This window comes from Cebidichthys violaceus, unplaced genomic scaffold (assembly GCF_023349555.1).
Source record: "Cebidichthys violaceus isolate CVI_PGR_0920_01 unplaced genomic scaffold, fCebVio1.0.p SCAF_10, whole genome shotgun sequence".
In the NCBI taxonomy this organism is placed as follows: Eukaryota; Metazoa; Chordata; class Actinopteri; order Perciformes; family Stichaeidae; genus Cebidichthys; species Cebidichthys violaceus.
The window spans coordinates 12,515,944-12,532,047 of record NW_027176263.1 but is presented as its reverse complement, the minus strand read 5'-3'; the positions used below and the strand labels follow the sequence as shown (position 1 = coordinate 12,532,047).

Below are 16,104 nucleotides of genomic sequence, written 5' to 3'. Positions count from 1 at the left end.
TAAAAGCAACACATTTTTTATATTTCATGATGTAATTCAGAAGTTAGAAAAAGTCTGATGTACAACAAAACTGACTTCCTAAAGGTTACTTTATCATCCATGTATGAATTCTTCACGTTTAGAAAGCTATACAAATATCACAACCAAACTGTAAGTTCTTTAAGAAGCACAACGGTGGCATCATTTGAGGTAAAATAAGTACAATATAATGTCAAATCAACTTGCAATTAAGTACTAGCATAATTATAAAAAGGAATATATATTTTTTTCTGGTGAACTGAACGCCATTGGCTCAGTGAACATGACACCCACTATCAACTATGTTTAAATATCATAGTTAAGATTTCAATGACCAAACCAATTATTTGCCTAACACATTAAACTTAAGCTCTATAAGAACATGTTTACATTACAGTTGCAACAGTAAAATCTTTAAATGTCCCACGGTTTATAGAGGTAAAGCATTGTTTTTACAGTAAAAACATACCACAACATTGAATATCACAGACTCACTTCCCCACACACACACATACACACACATTGAAGGATTATGGGAACTTTTATGATGCCTAACAATTTATAAAAGCAAAAAACATACATATATTCCTATGTATGGATGCATATCCTGATGGTTGTTTACAGAGGAGCACACCGTCTCTCTGACTCCCCCATCCCTCTTAAAATAATCCTAACTTTAGAAACTAAACCCAGCAGAAGCAGACATGTGTCGATCAGCGCAGGCGTCGAGGTACGGGAGGGGCTGAGTTTGTGTGTCTCTGGGTGGGTCTTTGAGGAAGTGCTCGAGTCGGGCAGGATATGTAGCGCTCATGCTGCAGCTTCTCCGGCACCCTACGAGAAACAGACAGCGCTGTAAGGTCATCGACTCTGGTGCAGTCGTAGAAATACAGTAAAGGGTGGGTGAACTGTGACTTCCAATTCTTGATTATCCTTTTAAAAAAGCCACACACACACACACACACACACACACACACACACACACACACACACACACACACACACACACAAATAGCAATAGATACATACAGACTTCAAAACTAGTGTTACATCTAATATACTGTGTATATATTATATATATATTTATCCCTGAAATTCAAACTTCACAATTTGGATAACTTCACTAAATCCTTATAGATAATAAAGTCATAGGATTATTCACTGGTTGAATACATCCTATGAGGTCACAATGACCTTTGACCTATAACTCATGATCAGACATTATTGAACCCATAACAGTCACCGAATTAGAACCTACACAATACCTAACAATGCAGATACTCTGCCTTTCATCGATGTTGTTGTGAGAGGAAGAGCAACGTCTCCACAAACAGAATGCGTTCTTTCAGTTTTCACATCAGTTTGAACTGAAACCAATACAATAAATACATTTTTTAATACATTTAAATGTTTGATTAGGTGGGACAATGTAGCTCAACAACAACAAATCCCATGAAACAAGTGTCAAAAGCTCAGCTGGTGGTTAATGCTACTCTGCTAAGCTAGTTAGCTAGTTAGCTTTAGCAGGAGTAACTGGGGGGTTTTCTACATCATTACACGATGTAGCTGCTGCCGCGTTTAGCTATGTGGAGTAACAAATTGAGTTTAACTCCTGATAACAGCTAGTGTAGGTCAATCTGAATACTTAGGGTCAGGGTTAGCTAAGCTAGCAGCGACTATCTCTTCCTCCAGCTGTCACAGGTGTCTTGTAACGTCTAGCTGGTTGTTTCTGAGTGCATGCGTGACACCGTGTTCTTCCGTTCACAGATTGCACAACCCGAGTTCAGTTCAACTGTGTTTTTTGTTTTCAGCTCTGTTTTGTGGAAACTGAAGATCTGAAATACAGACATTATACATTTCTATGGCATAATAACTGTCTAACAGTCACATTCTGGTCTTCAAGTCAATCATGTTGACTAAAGATGTAATTTTTGTTCTGAGCCACTTATTTGAATCTCCTTTGGCATATAAAAGGTAGAACACAGATTGTATTGTCTTGTGTCACATTGTGTCGCCTCACGTTGCATCTTATTGCACTGATTGTTTGGTATCATATGGTATCAGTCACGCAGTTTATTTGCTTGTTGTGTATGATATAGCTGAGAAACAAGCAAAGAAAAACACCCCAAATCCCTTCAGTCACTCCACCACCAGTGTTTACTTGAAATTGAACTCACACCTCCATACACACAGTCTCACCAAAAGCATACAGAACACACACCCCTCAATAAGATCCCACTGTGTTGCGGAATCAGCAAGAATTTTACCACGCTATTTGCAGCCCCTCAAACCTTCTTGCCGCGTTGTACTGCAGGTGTTTGCTCATTTCTTTTGTCATGATTATCAGCCTTACATTCATTTAAGAAGCATTACTTAGTGACGATAGGTTTAGGCTTACTGTTCATGTGAACATGTGAAGTGTAAATACAGTACATTATAACACGATATATATAATCTGAACAAACTAAAAGTGTATCTGAGTTTATATCTGGTTTGCATTTATCACACTTCTTAAAGAGATACTAACACCTCTATCATTTAAGATCACCAGACTGCAGTTTGTTGCAGAGAAAGTCACAGGAATTCAGTTATAGTTAACAATCAAACCACTTTTAGCGTCACTTTGATGTGAGCTTTCGTTTTCAAGTGTGTTTCAGTGTGTGCTCTCTCGCCTCTGTGTAGATAATTATATCTTTTCACAGCATGAACATCAATGGCTTTATCGCTTTCTCACACATGGCTTCCTCCCTAATGTACAGTTGAGAATCACTGGTGGGTGAGCGTTTCCTCCTTATCATTTATTGTAAATGCTGCCTGTAGATTCGATATTGGTCTCTCTGTTTGTTTCTGTCACACCTCCGCACTTACTCTTACACTAACAGCAGAATTGCTTGAGATTTCTGCAGGAACGAGTCCTAAAAACCCAGCAATGAGTTAGCAACGTTAGCTTTTTACTCCTGCCGATTGCATTCATTTGTGAAGAGTACCTTACTGAACAAAAACATATAGTGGGTATCATAAAAGTTTGTTTGCCACAGAGCGTATTTTTTGCAATATCCAAAATGTTTGTCAAGGGAACCAGTGAGATGTTGATGTTAAAATGAATGGCGTACAAAAACACGTCATCCCTGCAGCACTGACACGTTGCAATGCAATATATTTGCTGCATCGTATTGTTTTATATACAATTGTATCAAACTATATTGTTGGATACTGGTCTGCATTGCAACATCAGTGAACTCAATCACTGGTCTTTAGACTGACCTTTCCGGGACCCGAGGAGGAATCCTGGGTGAAGCAGCAGACGGCCGCGGAGGACGTGGAGGAGGGGCATCTATTGTGTCCTTTTGAAAAAAGAAAAAAAAAAGAAAAAACATTTTGATAAGACCAACCTTCCACGACACTCCCTCTTTAAAGCTGAAACAATTAGCCGATTAATCAATGACTAGATCAATGGAGAATGGGTGGGGGAGGGGATGACACGCAGCAAAGAGTTTGAGCTGCACTGGTGATCAAAGTCTGCAGGACACCGTTTGTCCCTGTTGCCATAAAATATCTGAATTAGTAAGAACAGACACTTTTTGAAGCCAGCTTGCTACCTCAGCACACATTTACTGAACCGTGTCCTCACCATCGAGTGCCAGCTGCTGCTTCTAATTTAGCTTCGATTGTGGTTTTTATGTAAAGTAGTTTGAATCTGTCCTGTCTGGATGTCATATCATGTGAGTCAAAATACCCTTTTTAGAAGCAGATTCTGCACATGCAAACCAAAGAATAATTTCTGACTTTTGGACTCGAAAAGTAGACAACAAAGTATTTTCTGTTCCATATCTTGTGTGACAGTAAATGGAAAATCATCGGGTAATATAATTATTATTATTATTATTAGTTTAAAGACATCACCTTGGGCTTTAGGAACATTTTGATGACATTTAATCATTTTTTATCAAAACAATATGAAAGCTTAATGATAAATATGTGTTAGTTACCGGACTACTGTATCTAACTACAACAGATAAAAGACTCCTGCGATAAGAGTTGGGGTTTAAAATAGAGTGTCAAAATTGAAATCTTCAGAAAAACCCCCACAGTTCTTATTGCACTCTGGTGATTTCTGAGAAACCACGGGGTATGCGTGCCAAACTTAGAAGATTTCACAAGAAAGAAAAAACGTGGGTCTTGCAGAGTGAGTCTATTAATAACGTTTAAACTATAAGTACATCTGTACTTGTAAGTATTTTAGGAAATGAGGGACTGAAGTACCCACTGACAACAGAACTAAATTGAAGACCAGACTTTTGGTCTATCTCTCTGTTGCGCATTTATCATGTCAGACATGTTACTGACAGGGTCAGACACATGCAGCACCACAAGAGAAAGTGGAGTTTGGTTTCCAAACACTAATGCAGCAATAAAAGCCCTGCAGTGTCACACTTTCTGACGTTAAAAAAAAGAGTCTCTTTGGAGATTGTTGTTTCACTGAAGATGCTCTTGTTGCTGATTCAGGCTCACCTCAAAGTCAGGCTCTGTCCCGCTGCTGTAGCTGAAGGTGCTGTGAGTGCTGAGTCTGTTGCTCTCAGTACCTGATGTAACGAGAGAGAAAAAATGGGTTAATGTGGGAAGAAAACACGCGATTTCGAGTTTCAACAAGGTCAGTGCTTGTGGTGAAAGATGCTGTACGACCACTTCACTAAATGTGGCTATAACTACCTGTTTGAGTCTCACAACAAAGGCACTACAGTTGTGTTACATGTCTGCAGGCATGAGCGATCGGGGTGATTAAACAGAGAACAGGCAGACTAACTCTGAGAGAATGAGAATCAGGGGACTGTCAGCAAATTCCTCAAACTTTGTCAACATATGAGTGCATTTTAAAGCATATTTATTTTTTATTTATTGTATTTTTGATAATTTTTCTTTTACTATGAAGCAAGTTTTCCTTAAAAATACAAAAAAACATGAAGCTCAAACTGTTGAAATGCAATATGGGCCACTGTAAGTGTTTCAGGGACATTTTAACATTGAAGAGCAGATTTCTATCAAAGGGCAGATTTGCTCTCTGGAGGGTTCTCAGGAAGTCTGTTGCGTAATCGGCCTTTGAATAAGTGAGTCTATGCATGACTTTAATAAACAGAACAAGAGCGAATGTCCTCGAGACTAAATGCCCATTTGTATCCTCTGCTCTTTCTCCCATTCTAAATGGCATTCATAGAGGGAGTGTTAGGAGATTTTAAAATCCCAAACACATCTTTAGGGCTCCATCAGAGCAGGACTTGTTTGGAAGTCAAGACATCTGTCAAGATCAGAGGGTGACGCCTTTCTTCAAAGGTTTTCTCACAGTACTGTGAGAAAACCCGTAATCAGGACGGTGGGAATGATGCATTTCAAGACAGTCAGAGAAGAAATGGCAATGATGTTAGGCTGTTTCATAAATGTCATAGCCTACAGATACCTGCAATACTGTGCGTCATACTGTAATAAAACAGAATAAGGAAGCAACAGCTTCTTCAGTGTTGAGAAACAAAGTTTTGAGAAAAGGTGTGAACATTAAAATGTAAGTGAGCCAAACCAAAACATTCATATCTCTCACAAGGAATGAGACGGCCGCAATCATCACGGTTATTTAAGTTTCATTCAAGCAAAAGCTTTGCATTCTGGATTATTTATTCCACTGGCTTTAACTTAAATGGTTTCTACCTCCTGCTACCCAAGTTGCAAATGAAAAAGGAGGAAAATTCAAGCATTTGAACCAAAAAACAGCTGCAGTTATCACGACTGCCTTCAATCGTACCACTATGTGAGTATTATTTTCACCTCCTGCATCCTTTCTGAGTTCCTTTAGCGACGGCTGGTATAACTGCTGTAAATCCGTACGTTCGTTTTAAGCACAAACTAGTGAAACATTAAATTATGGGCTGTGTAATAAACAGCAATTTTGATATCTCGTGATTTTCATCCCTCGTGAAGACACCAATTTATGCATGAAAAGTACAAAATAAAACAGCTTGGACTTCATTTAACTATCAAAAATAATACATTTTTGTACTTTTTATAATTATTTTCATTTTAAGAATAATTAACACTTCTGTTTTACACCAACTAAACAACACTTTCCCACAATGCAACAGGTCACAATAGAATATACAACTGAAAAAAACATTTCTTCTGCTGTCAAATTGAACATTTTAAATGAATACAGATTATAAAGCCCTTGAGGCAAATGTGTGATATTAGCCTGTGCAAATACAATTGAATTGAATTCTACAGCTGTAGAAGGGCTTTGTAGGTGAAGACCAGGATGTTCTACTTGATCCAGTGGGAGACAGGAAGCCAGTGGAAGTTTTTTAGGACTGGAGTGAAACGGTGCCAGGAAATGCTTTCCCATGAATCAATTCCATCAATTCCATCAATTCCATCGCATCACCTGGGTGATGCGATGGAATTGAAATGTGCAACACTCAATGAGTTCCCTTTCACAAACCCTTCGAAGGTGGAGCAACACGGACACACCACCCTCGTCTTACTGGTGACGGTAGGTGCTGTGCCAGCGCCGTGAAGCACGTATTAAGGTTTGTATCGCTATAGACTGTGGATGACGTCTGAAGCCGAAACACGTTGCGAAATTATTGTTCCTGAATAAAAACAAATGAAGCCTCCCCTCCACATCACTTTCCTAGTGACACAACGCACATTCACATTTTCTGGAAAGCTTCAATGCTTCATGAGGCTTCATCTACAACTTGTACACAACTCTCTCTCTCTCTCTCTCTCTCTCTCTCTCTCTCTCTCTCCGTTGCTGTGGTAGCTGACATTTCATATTGCCAATCCGCATGTTGAGCTAACCTCAGCACCTGTTGCTAACAAGGTACGGCTTAAAGTTTGGGGGCGGAACATGAGTTCATGAACTTACTGTTCGTTGTAACCATGTCAAGAGCTGAGAACCTCCACTTAGGTCCTTATTATTTAGATACAGTTCTGACCACAAACACACAAGACACTCAGCCTTAGTACATAGGGCCCAGTGTTGCACATGGGTGCTGGTTAAAAACTAATTTGACTGAACCCTTTATATTTGTGTCTTGAGGTTGTGAGGTGACGAGTGCCAGAAGCATCAAGTCACTGAGGGGAATTGTTTTTTGTTGGTGCAATTTGGTGCATTCTGTCATGTGCAATCACATGGTTTTCATCTCTAGCAAAGGCAACAATGTGTGCATGAAGAGTATAAAATACAACTTTTTACCTTCAAAAAGTTAGTTATTTCTAACGTGTACTTCAAGGCAAAGTACAAGGCACTCGTCAGAAGGGCTTCTGGCCCTTCTGACCAAGATTTTGTGAACTGTAGTTAGTTAAGCTTCTGAACCACAAACAAACAAAACAAACAGACAGAAAAAAGCGTTGGGACTCACTGGATGTGCTGGACGTGCTTCCTGTCTTCCAGCTGCCTCGCTGGATACTCTGAGGCGCCGGAGGAAGAGGAGGAGCCACCATTCTAGGTGCCGGCTCGTACACAGAACACTCTAACGTCACATTGGGGCCCCAGTATAAGTTCCTCTGCAGTGGAGCGCTTATCTCATAATCTGGTAGGGGAGAGACCACATCCAACATTAGCATTTCTTTTTAAAAACAGCCGGATGTGATTTTCCGCTGTGTGCTACCCATTTATGAATCACTTTATAACCGTAAAATACGCTTATAGCCAGTTCATTGTGTAGATTCATATTAAATCTGCATTAGAGCCATTTGATTCATAATGAAAAAAATAAATATTCAAATAATAGTCAAATTATTCTACCAAGCTCCTTTCCGGTCTTCTCTCTCTCTTTGTGGCGTCTGGTGATGCTATCTCGTAATCGCTTCAGATTTTCCTGAAAAAACAAAGCAGCACAGGCGTCAGATCCCTTTATGACCACAAATCAGCACCCGACCGACCACAAAGTCCGTGTAGATGATCTACCTGCTGATAGCGTATGGAGCTCGATCTCCGCTCATGGTCAAACTGCCAGGCTTTGAACTCTTGGACGGCTTCATCCACGCAAATTTCCCCCACCTTCACCCTCTCCTGCAGGGATATGAGCTGTCTCTGTCCAGGAGTCTTCATCCCAGCATAGGGGTCATAAACAGGAGAGGGGGGGGTCGCCACAGGCTGAGCTGGATGGGTGCAAAAGGTCGTCATTTTAAACAAAAGCAGAGGACTCATCAAACATCGGGACATTTTACACTTTGCCTTTTTTCATGCCTTACTAGAAAAAAGGCCTTTCTCCTGTCTAACTTTAGCTGCACGGCAAACGCAAAAGGCAAACTTTTGTCTTCATTCACTGTCTATGAGAAATGAGGCGATGGTGCAAATAAGGCCCACATGCAATTAAACATGTTGAAAACTTAAATACTATGCAAATTGGCAGACATGTTGCATGTTGGGGCTGCATTTTATTAAAAACTGTTTAGTGTTTATTTAAAGAGTTTACATATTTAAATCAGTGAAATGTTAACATGTATGGGTGATTAGATACAGTGGTGGAGGAAGTATTCAAAATTGTACTTAAGTAAAAGAACCAGCATCAAAATGTACTGAAAATACCAACATTAAACAATAACGGTATATCAGTATCATATATATGATATTACTGGATTATAATTAGTCTTCACTTTAATGTTGCAGCTGGTGAAGGTAGGATTAATCTACATTACTTTATATACTGCTGCTTTGTTTAAAATGTAAAAACACATCAGGTTTATTAGTTGATTATTTATATATTTCCTATTAATAATCTAAATCTGCAAAGTAACTGGTAACTACAGCTGTCAGACAAATGTAGTGGAGTAGAAGTATAACGTAGCATGAAGTGGAAAATCTCAAGTAAAGCACAAGTACCTCAAAGTTGCACTTAAGTACAGTACTTGAGTACTTTGTCATACATACTCTCTTGAGTGATATTTGAACAAACGGACTGAAGTACTGAATCCACAGACATTGTAACATTGGAATCGTTAGGATTCTTAGGTAACGTTTACTAGAGGATGAACTCCAGCCTAAAGCTTAGTGCTCTACAAACCTTTGGTAGGATGTTACAACAGCAATAGAATTATATTTGGCTCTTAGCTGAGGTCGTATGCAACCAATGAGATTATAATCAGTATTATTACCTGCAGGATATCCTGTTTCCATCGTTCTACTCTGGGACGCAGCTTTATCTGAAAATACTGTCAGAAATGTGAAGTTATCTAGTTTTGCTTGGAGAGCAACTTTATGAAATCTGATGTGATTTTGGGGGAAAGAAAAAGAGACGGCTCGATACCTCTGGAGATGTAGGTCTGAGGCTTTTCAAAGTCCCCCACGGACTCAGGTCTGGGGATGGGGGCCGGTGGGCGGTTGAGGATTCCTGGGTTGAAGCTGTCGTTTGCATCCACAGTATCATAGATATCCTCTGGGCAGAGGTTGTAAGGATCCTCCTCTTCTTCAATTTCATCAAAGTCAGTATGACTTCCCTTTTCCTCCTCCTCACTTATCAGGTGGTCAGTGTTGTCCTTGTTGACACTGGCATTTGGTTTTGCTGAAGGAAACAGCGCATTTACCCACACTACATTATATACACTATACTATAGTATAAATGCTGCTATTTAAGGTCATTATTTCAAACATATACCTTGGAAGAACTTCCTCAGCATAGCTTCCTCTGGGTTCTCGTCTACTGCAGTCATCACCTCATCTGAAAAAAAAAAGAAGCTGCAATTGTTTAACCACATGTTTTTTAAACGTCATCATTGTTCGTACCAATAAATAGAATCATGTTCATCTTACATAGGTCCTCTGCACATTCAGGGTCAATCCCCAGCATCGACTCGTATATGTCCTCCGAGCAACCCGAGTACTTCATCATGATGTCTCGAGAGTTAGTTGACATCAACTCATACACCTCTGCACCTTCCTCTGTGTGGATTGAGTCCTCAATGTGAGACTTGAGCATGTCTGCCGTCTCCTAGATTTGTTTGGACACGAGAGACGATCACAGGGTGAACTGAAAAGATCCGACACATCGCTGGAGACCACACAGAAATGAGCTCTCATCACTTACAAGAAATTCGTCCATGAAGTGTCTGAGATCGGAGAAGCCGCTCTTCTCTGCCAGCGTGTTTGGGTAGTCTCCAGACTTGTTCATCACGCTGTAAGCCTGCAGCGCCCCGGGACACTGAAGGAGAATGGTGGTCAGCTTCTTCAGGCCATACTTAGCAGCGAAGTGGAGCAGCGTGGGAAGCTCCTCATTACGCTGATCTGAAGGACAAAAGGCGATCAGATAAAAGCGTCCCTACGACTGTAGGTTGACTCCTAAAATATGCTTTTACTCTCCGAGGTTTCATAGTGATCAGTCCAAAAACAGGCATCGCCGATCTCAGATATATGCTTTCAAATGCTTCCAGATATGTTCTCCTGACAGATCTGAACTTTGGGAAAATATTTGGGGAATGCCCTCGACTAAATCAGAAGAAATGTACTCACATGCCGCCATATTGTCTTCTTCAATCTGTCTGATTCCAAACAGCTGAAAACCCGTTGCGGGCATCATGGATTTCAACGAGTCAGTTAGCATTTTGTCCAGTGATTCGGTTGCATTGGACGTCAAGTTGAAGGCCTGAAAGTACAAAATGACTCACATGACGTGGAGAGCTGTGAACGTGAAAGTCAAATGTCATAATGGGCCTCGTGCAGGAAGCAACATAAAAACTTATTTCCTCTTATTTTTGTTGTATCCACGATTTGTTCCTATTTTGTTCGTAGTTATAGTCGTATGTTTTTTTTTTATGCTCCTGTCTGGTCGAGAGCACTCTTACAAAGATAATAAATGCATATATAATGACATTTATTTATTATTATATGTTCTTACAATGATTGGATTATTAAGAAACACCGTTGGTCCATTGAAACCCTTGGATGATATTGTGTGCGTTCAGCTTGTGAATGGCTTACATACTGCTCTCCGATGTTTTTTGATTTTCCTGTAACACCATATTACGTTAACTTCTTTTATTTAACGGTGCCTCAACTTCACCGCTGCTGCAGTTCTTCTTCTTCTTCTTCTTCTTCTTCTTCTTCTTCTTCTCCTTCTTCTTCTTCTTCTTCTTCTTATGGCCTTTATTTAAGGGCATCTCTCCAATTCTTGGGCATGTGGCAGAGTATTTGCACACTGCACAGCTCCTGCCCTAATAAAGTGTTTAGGTGTTATCTATGTTAACAACAGTGGTGGGCCGTCAGGGCCAGCTAAGCCTTCTCTGCTGGCCTAAACAGAATCACAAAGTTATAGCTATTTTATAATTTAATAATTTTTCACAAATACACTACAAGTATTATATTTTTTTTCCCATTAGCTTATTTTCTCATTGCACAGCTCCTGTCTTCATCAGTTGCTCTGCTTCCAGCCTGCAGCGCTGCTTCCAGTGCAGCTTGTTTTAAGTTGAGCTTTTATCCAATCAGATTTCACCTCTATGTCTCTATGTAAGGAGAGAGGCCCGGGGTCCTCTAGGTAGACCTTGCAGATTAAAGTATATGGGGACGATATTGTTGATTGTCATCGTCTTCAACCAATCAGATCTTTAGTTTGACATGTTGGGCGTATTCTTTGACGTGACACTGCTACCCAGGTAGCCTGCTAAGTACGTCAGCATTAAGGTGCGCCGTGATTGGTCAGTGGGCCAGCGTGACTTTTGTCAAACAGAAAGCTAGCTAGCAGATCTTAGTGTTTAGTAAGAGTTCAAGTTGAAACCTATGTAAGAAGTTATGACATTGACATGACATTTTTAGCGTTTTTAAACGGATTTCTGGAGAAGGACATTTCCAGAAAAGCTGGACATCGTATCAAAGGGTCGGTCAAGCCCACAGCTAGCAGCCCCGACCCAGCATGGAGAAGGATTTGTACGAACGGTATTTCTGGCTGACAGCGGCGGGGAAGCGTTGCACATTTTATGGCTAAGAATGCGTTTCATTTGCAACTGAGCTCTTGGTGTTTGGAGCTGTTTGGAGCTATGCTACGCTAACCAAAGCAGCTACACGACGGGACACGCACAAGCTACGTGCTTTTGAAAACGTTTGGAGAGACCTGAGTGGACTTTTTAAGTGAAGAGCAGCTGTGGTAAGTCAACTGATTTTGCATCTTTACATCTGCAGTAGCGTTTCTACTGTGTTCATTTGTCTATCGTGTTGTTTTTATGAATAATATGAATGGCTCGTGCTCTAGCGCTGCAGTGTTGCTGGATTGATTTGTTGCTTTGTTGTCATATAAATATATGTGACTGGTTGTGTGAGTTGTTCTTGTCATTGTGTTAATTACATTGATTTGGACTATATGCATTGTCCGTTAATTACAAAGCATCCCGTCATGCGCGGGGTTATTGTCCGGACAATTGAATCCGTTTGGGCTGTTGTTTTCCCGCTAAGCTAGTTAGCGTAGCCCCCCCTGAAGACACGTGCGGTGCCGCAGCCTCAGCTGTTTTTTGTTATTATTCCGGGTTCAGAGGTCACAAAGCCTGTTGTCTGTTACTTGAGCGCAGTCCACCGAAAACATTATATTTCCCACAATTTAAGCTTCTGCATTTTCCAAAAGCACTAGTATTATTCAAACGTATTGTTCGGTTCTTAAGCCTCGTACCGAACGGTTTAATACGAATACGTGGATTATTACACCCCTAGAAACAAATAACCATAGCTCTGGCGTCATAATGAGCTTATTAGGAGATGGCTCAAGTCTAGTAGGACAGCACAGAAGGTCCAGGTATAAAATGCACGTCTGCCACTGGTTAACAATAAACAATAGGCCACACGCCTCCAAATGACTAATTAACGTTTCTGCATGAGGCTCTCACCTGGCAGATGAAGTTAACAGGATCGGCGGCATCTTCAAGATACCGACTGACTTCTCCCATGTTGGTGTAATACGTAACCGGCCTCAGGCTGACGCAGCATTGGTCACAGTACATGGTGAGCGATGCCACTCCAGCAGGCATGTCTAGTGCGGAGAAACAGAAAGTCATTTCAAATTGCAGTTTTCAAGATGTTGACATCAACACTGAAAAAAAACCCCAACAGCTTCAGATCAATGACTTCCTGAAGACACTTACCAGGTGCAGTAACACTTATAGTGTATTCATTCTCCACAGTGCCTGGGACCCTTTTTGCAGCTACATTTTCAAATGAAAACTCCACCTCTGGTACCGACTGATCATCTACTTTATGCGTGAAAATGATAAAAAGTTTCTCCCGTTCCTTAAAAAAAAAGAAGTGGAAATTGGAATCAATATGGCTTCTTAGTGATTATTTTCTACACTTCTGCACATAATCGTCTATCGGACACTAAGAAAAAGTGCGAATTAGCCTTGAATAAAACACTAGTTGTAATGTAATCACTTCAGTCTTACCCCGCACAGAACTCTGCTTGGCTGGACGGTGAGACAGGTGAGGTGCGTGGGTGTGCTAAGTTCCTCGCTTGTTGAGTTCGGCGTGCTCGCTGGTTCTTCATCCTTCAGGACAGGTTCTTCATCCCTCAGGACAGGTTCTTCATCCCTCAGGACAGGTTCTTCATCCCTCAGGACAGGTTCTTCATCCCACAGGACAGGTTCTTCATCCCTCAGGACAGGTTCTTCATCCCTCAGGACAGGTTCTTCATCCCTCAGGACAGGTTCTTCATCCCTCAGGACAGGTTCTTGCTGCTCGTCTGACACCACTTCCCCTGTTTCATCAGTGGGGGGATCTTCAGTCGAAGAGGCTGCTCTGATGTGCAACTCTGCCGCAGGTACAGCTTCGCTCTTATGTTCGGCCTCCACTCGTCTGCCTTTTGAATACAAAAACAAAGAAATGATTTACTTCTATTGTCACCTAAATGCACTTACTCTACTTATTCAGCGAGGGCTAAAGGCTCAGTTTATGCATTGTTAGTGAAAGTTTATTTTCTCTGCTGATAGTTTCAGTTTTATATGCAGAAGTTTCAGGTACTCACCTCTGAAACTTCTTCCACCACCATAACCCAAAGTACTGGGGGGGGGGGGGGGGGGGGGGGGGATTTTTACGTGTGTTGTTGATAACATTTGATAAACTGCAGTTTGAACACAGTGATCGGTTCCCTCTGTACTATTCCCTCTGCCCTCTCTCTGTGGATCAACCTGATTAATCAGATCTTGATCACCAGACATTGAATCTACTTCTATTCCAGTGGAGTAGAGTACAGCTCAAACTTTAAAACCTAAACCAGTGAATAGGTAAGTAAGATGATTATGTGGTGTTTTTGTAGGTTGGGTGAACTGACTCTCTAATTGGTTACTTTTGCTCTTTGGGCCTCTAATCAGCTTTATCTGAACAATTTAATAGTCATAACCTGTTGGGGGGGGGAAATACACCACAAAAGTGTGACGTTCTTAAAGGCACAAAACAAAGCAAAAAAAAGAAGTGTGATGTGTTCCTGCGTACTATCAGTGATGGCCTCCAGAATGGTGGAAACGTAGCGAGCAGGCTCGTCGTCAGCGTAGAGTTTCCTCCAGCTCGGCCAGTCCTCGAGGCACTCGTTCCGCACGTCGTCCTCTAGCACGCCGCACAGCAGCGCCACCACTCTGTGCGGAGGGTGAAGGAGACCCCGGAGCGGCGCCTGCAGTTCAGGGTCACAGAACATGTCCAGGATGGCCCCGGTGAGGAGCAGCACGACGCACTCGCAGCTCTGGAAACAGTCAAAGTCATGTCCGAGGAGCTGATTGGCCGGGTCGACCGCGTACATCACAACGGACCTCTTGCGGAATTTTCTGGAGGATTTCAAGATCTGCTGCAAGTACGTCGCCCATTCCTCTGCCTCGGCCGTGTGCAGAATTAACAGTGCATGCGCTGAAGGTGATTCGAGTTCAGCTGAAAAGCAGAATATAGCGTGATTAGTATGTACAGTGCGTGCGTCAAACTGTCTCAGCATTGCCCCACCAAAGCAATAAAACTGGAAAATATTAATCATTAGTTCCTTATACACTGCTGCTGATGCCTAACCATGTGAAATGAATCACAATCAGCTCAAACATTACACTAACGATACGACAACCCGCCATGTTATGTGTCGGCCTCCGAGTTGCAGCAGGTAATGTTTGCGTGGAAATGCTCCACAACATACCAGCTGGCCCGGTGCGGAATGTCAAGGTGACTGTGTTTGATGGACCAGCGGCGAGCCAGCAAGGAGTTGTGCAAACACGGCGCTGTGTCAACACCGGTCAGAGTAATTTAGTTTGACTCATTACAGTGTTTAATCAGGTCAAGCTCACCGCTGTACACGACGACTGGGACAGAAACCCAATGCGGATATTTCACCTTCTTCACAGCTCTCCACTGGTGACAGGGCAGAGAGACGCAACGTAAAATAACCTTCATATTCATTTAACCATACAGGAAGGCTGAGATGCTGGCTTCCTCTTTTTACTTGACCTCAGAGAAGAGTTGTCAATGGAAGTTCAATGAAATAAAAACATATTTCAAAAGAAAAGATAAAACATTCTTCAAGACTAATCCATATTGGGTAAAATAAGACATTTTCACCACCTGAAACTGAGTAAAATGACAGCTACACTGTAGAAGATATGTATTTACCTGATGTAACACTTGAGTGGGGTTCCTCCATGGTCGCGAAGCCTCAAAAGTGCACAAAATCACCCCAGAAAAGGCATCGTTTGCCCAAATATGTCCCTTTTTTGGTTTCTTAAGTTCACTAGAGCTCCTGTCCTCTTCAACTGAGGCTAACATTAGCTCTCACCAGCTGTACTGCAGCCCTTTGCTCAGCTGTATTAATAGCAACAGTCGATTTCCTGATTTTGGTGACACTGCCCCACTTCCTGAAACAGTTAAAGAAGTGAGAAAATGCAACGCAGTGGTGCCATGTCGTGCAACACGTCTTGCGATTTCAATTCATGTTTCATTTGTAGATTGTGGATTGTTCAGGGCAAAAATGAAAAGAAGTATTTAGGGAATAAAAAGAAGGGATAGCTGACTGAGTTCAGGCACAGACCTTGATAAATACAAAGCCTTTAGTCTGTTATGTAAGAAACACTTTTGCTTTCTGTTCTCATAATACGACCCCCCCC

General features: G+C 41.5%; 1 protein-coding gene across 1 annotated transcript; it reads right to left on the bottom strand.

Moving 5' to 3' along the window:
• Positions 1–15,840, bottom strand: pik3ap1 (phosphoinositide-3-kinase adaptor protein 1). Its single transcript, XM_068726124.1, has 17 exons — positions 15,614–15,840; positions 14,465–14,890; positions 13,420–13,832; positions 13,123–13,267; positions 12,868–13,010; positions 10,511–10,643; positions 10,089–10,285; positions 9,815–9,992; positions 9,660–9,722; positions 9,312–9,566; positions 9,160–9,216; positions 7,970–8,163; positions 7,808–7,880; positions 7,422–7,592; positions 4,528–4,598; positions 3,280–3,359; positions 1–849 (listed from the first exon to the last, which is right to left on the bottom strand). The coding sequence occupies exons 1-17, from the start codon at positions 15,642–15,644 to the stop codon at positions 732–734; spliced, it is 2,748 nt and encodes a 915-aa protein (XP_068582225.1). The 5' UTR covers positions 15,645–15,840; the 3' UTR covers positions 1–731.
• Positions 15,841–16,104: the final 264 nt, after the last annotated feature.

What these genes read in the sequence shown, in the direction of transcription:
- pik3ap1 (XM_068726124.1), bottom strand. Translation starts at nt 15,644, where the DNA reads ATGGAGGAACCCCACTCAAGTGTTACATCAG. An exon ending in CCACTCAAGTGTTACATCAG is followed by an intron (nt 14,891 to 15,613) that starts GTAAATACATAT and finishes TCTGCTTTTCAG; the next exon opens with CTGAACTCGAATCACCTTCA. An exon ending in GGAAACAGGATATCCTGCAG is followed by an intron (nt 8,164 to 9,159) that starts GTAATAATACTG and finishes GCACCCATCCAG; the next exon opens with CTCAGCCTGTGGCGACCCCC.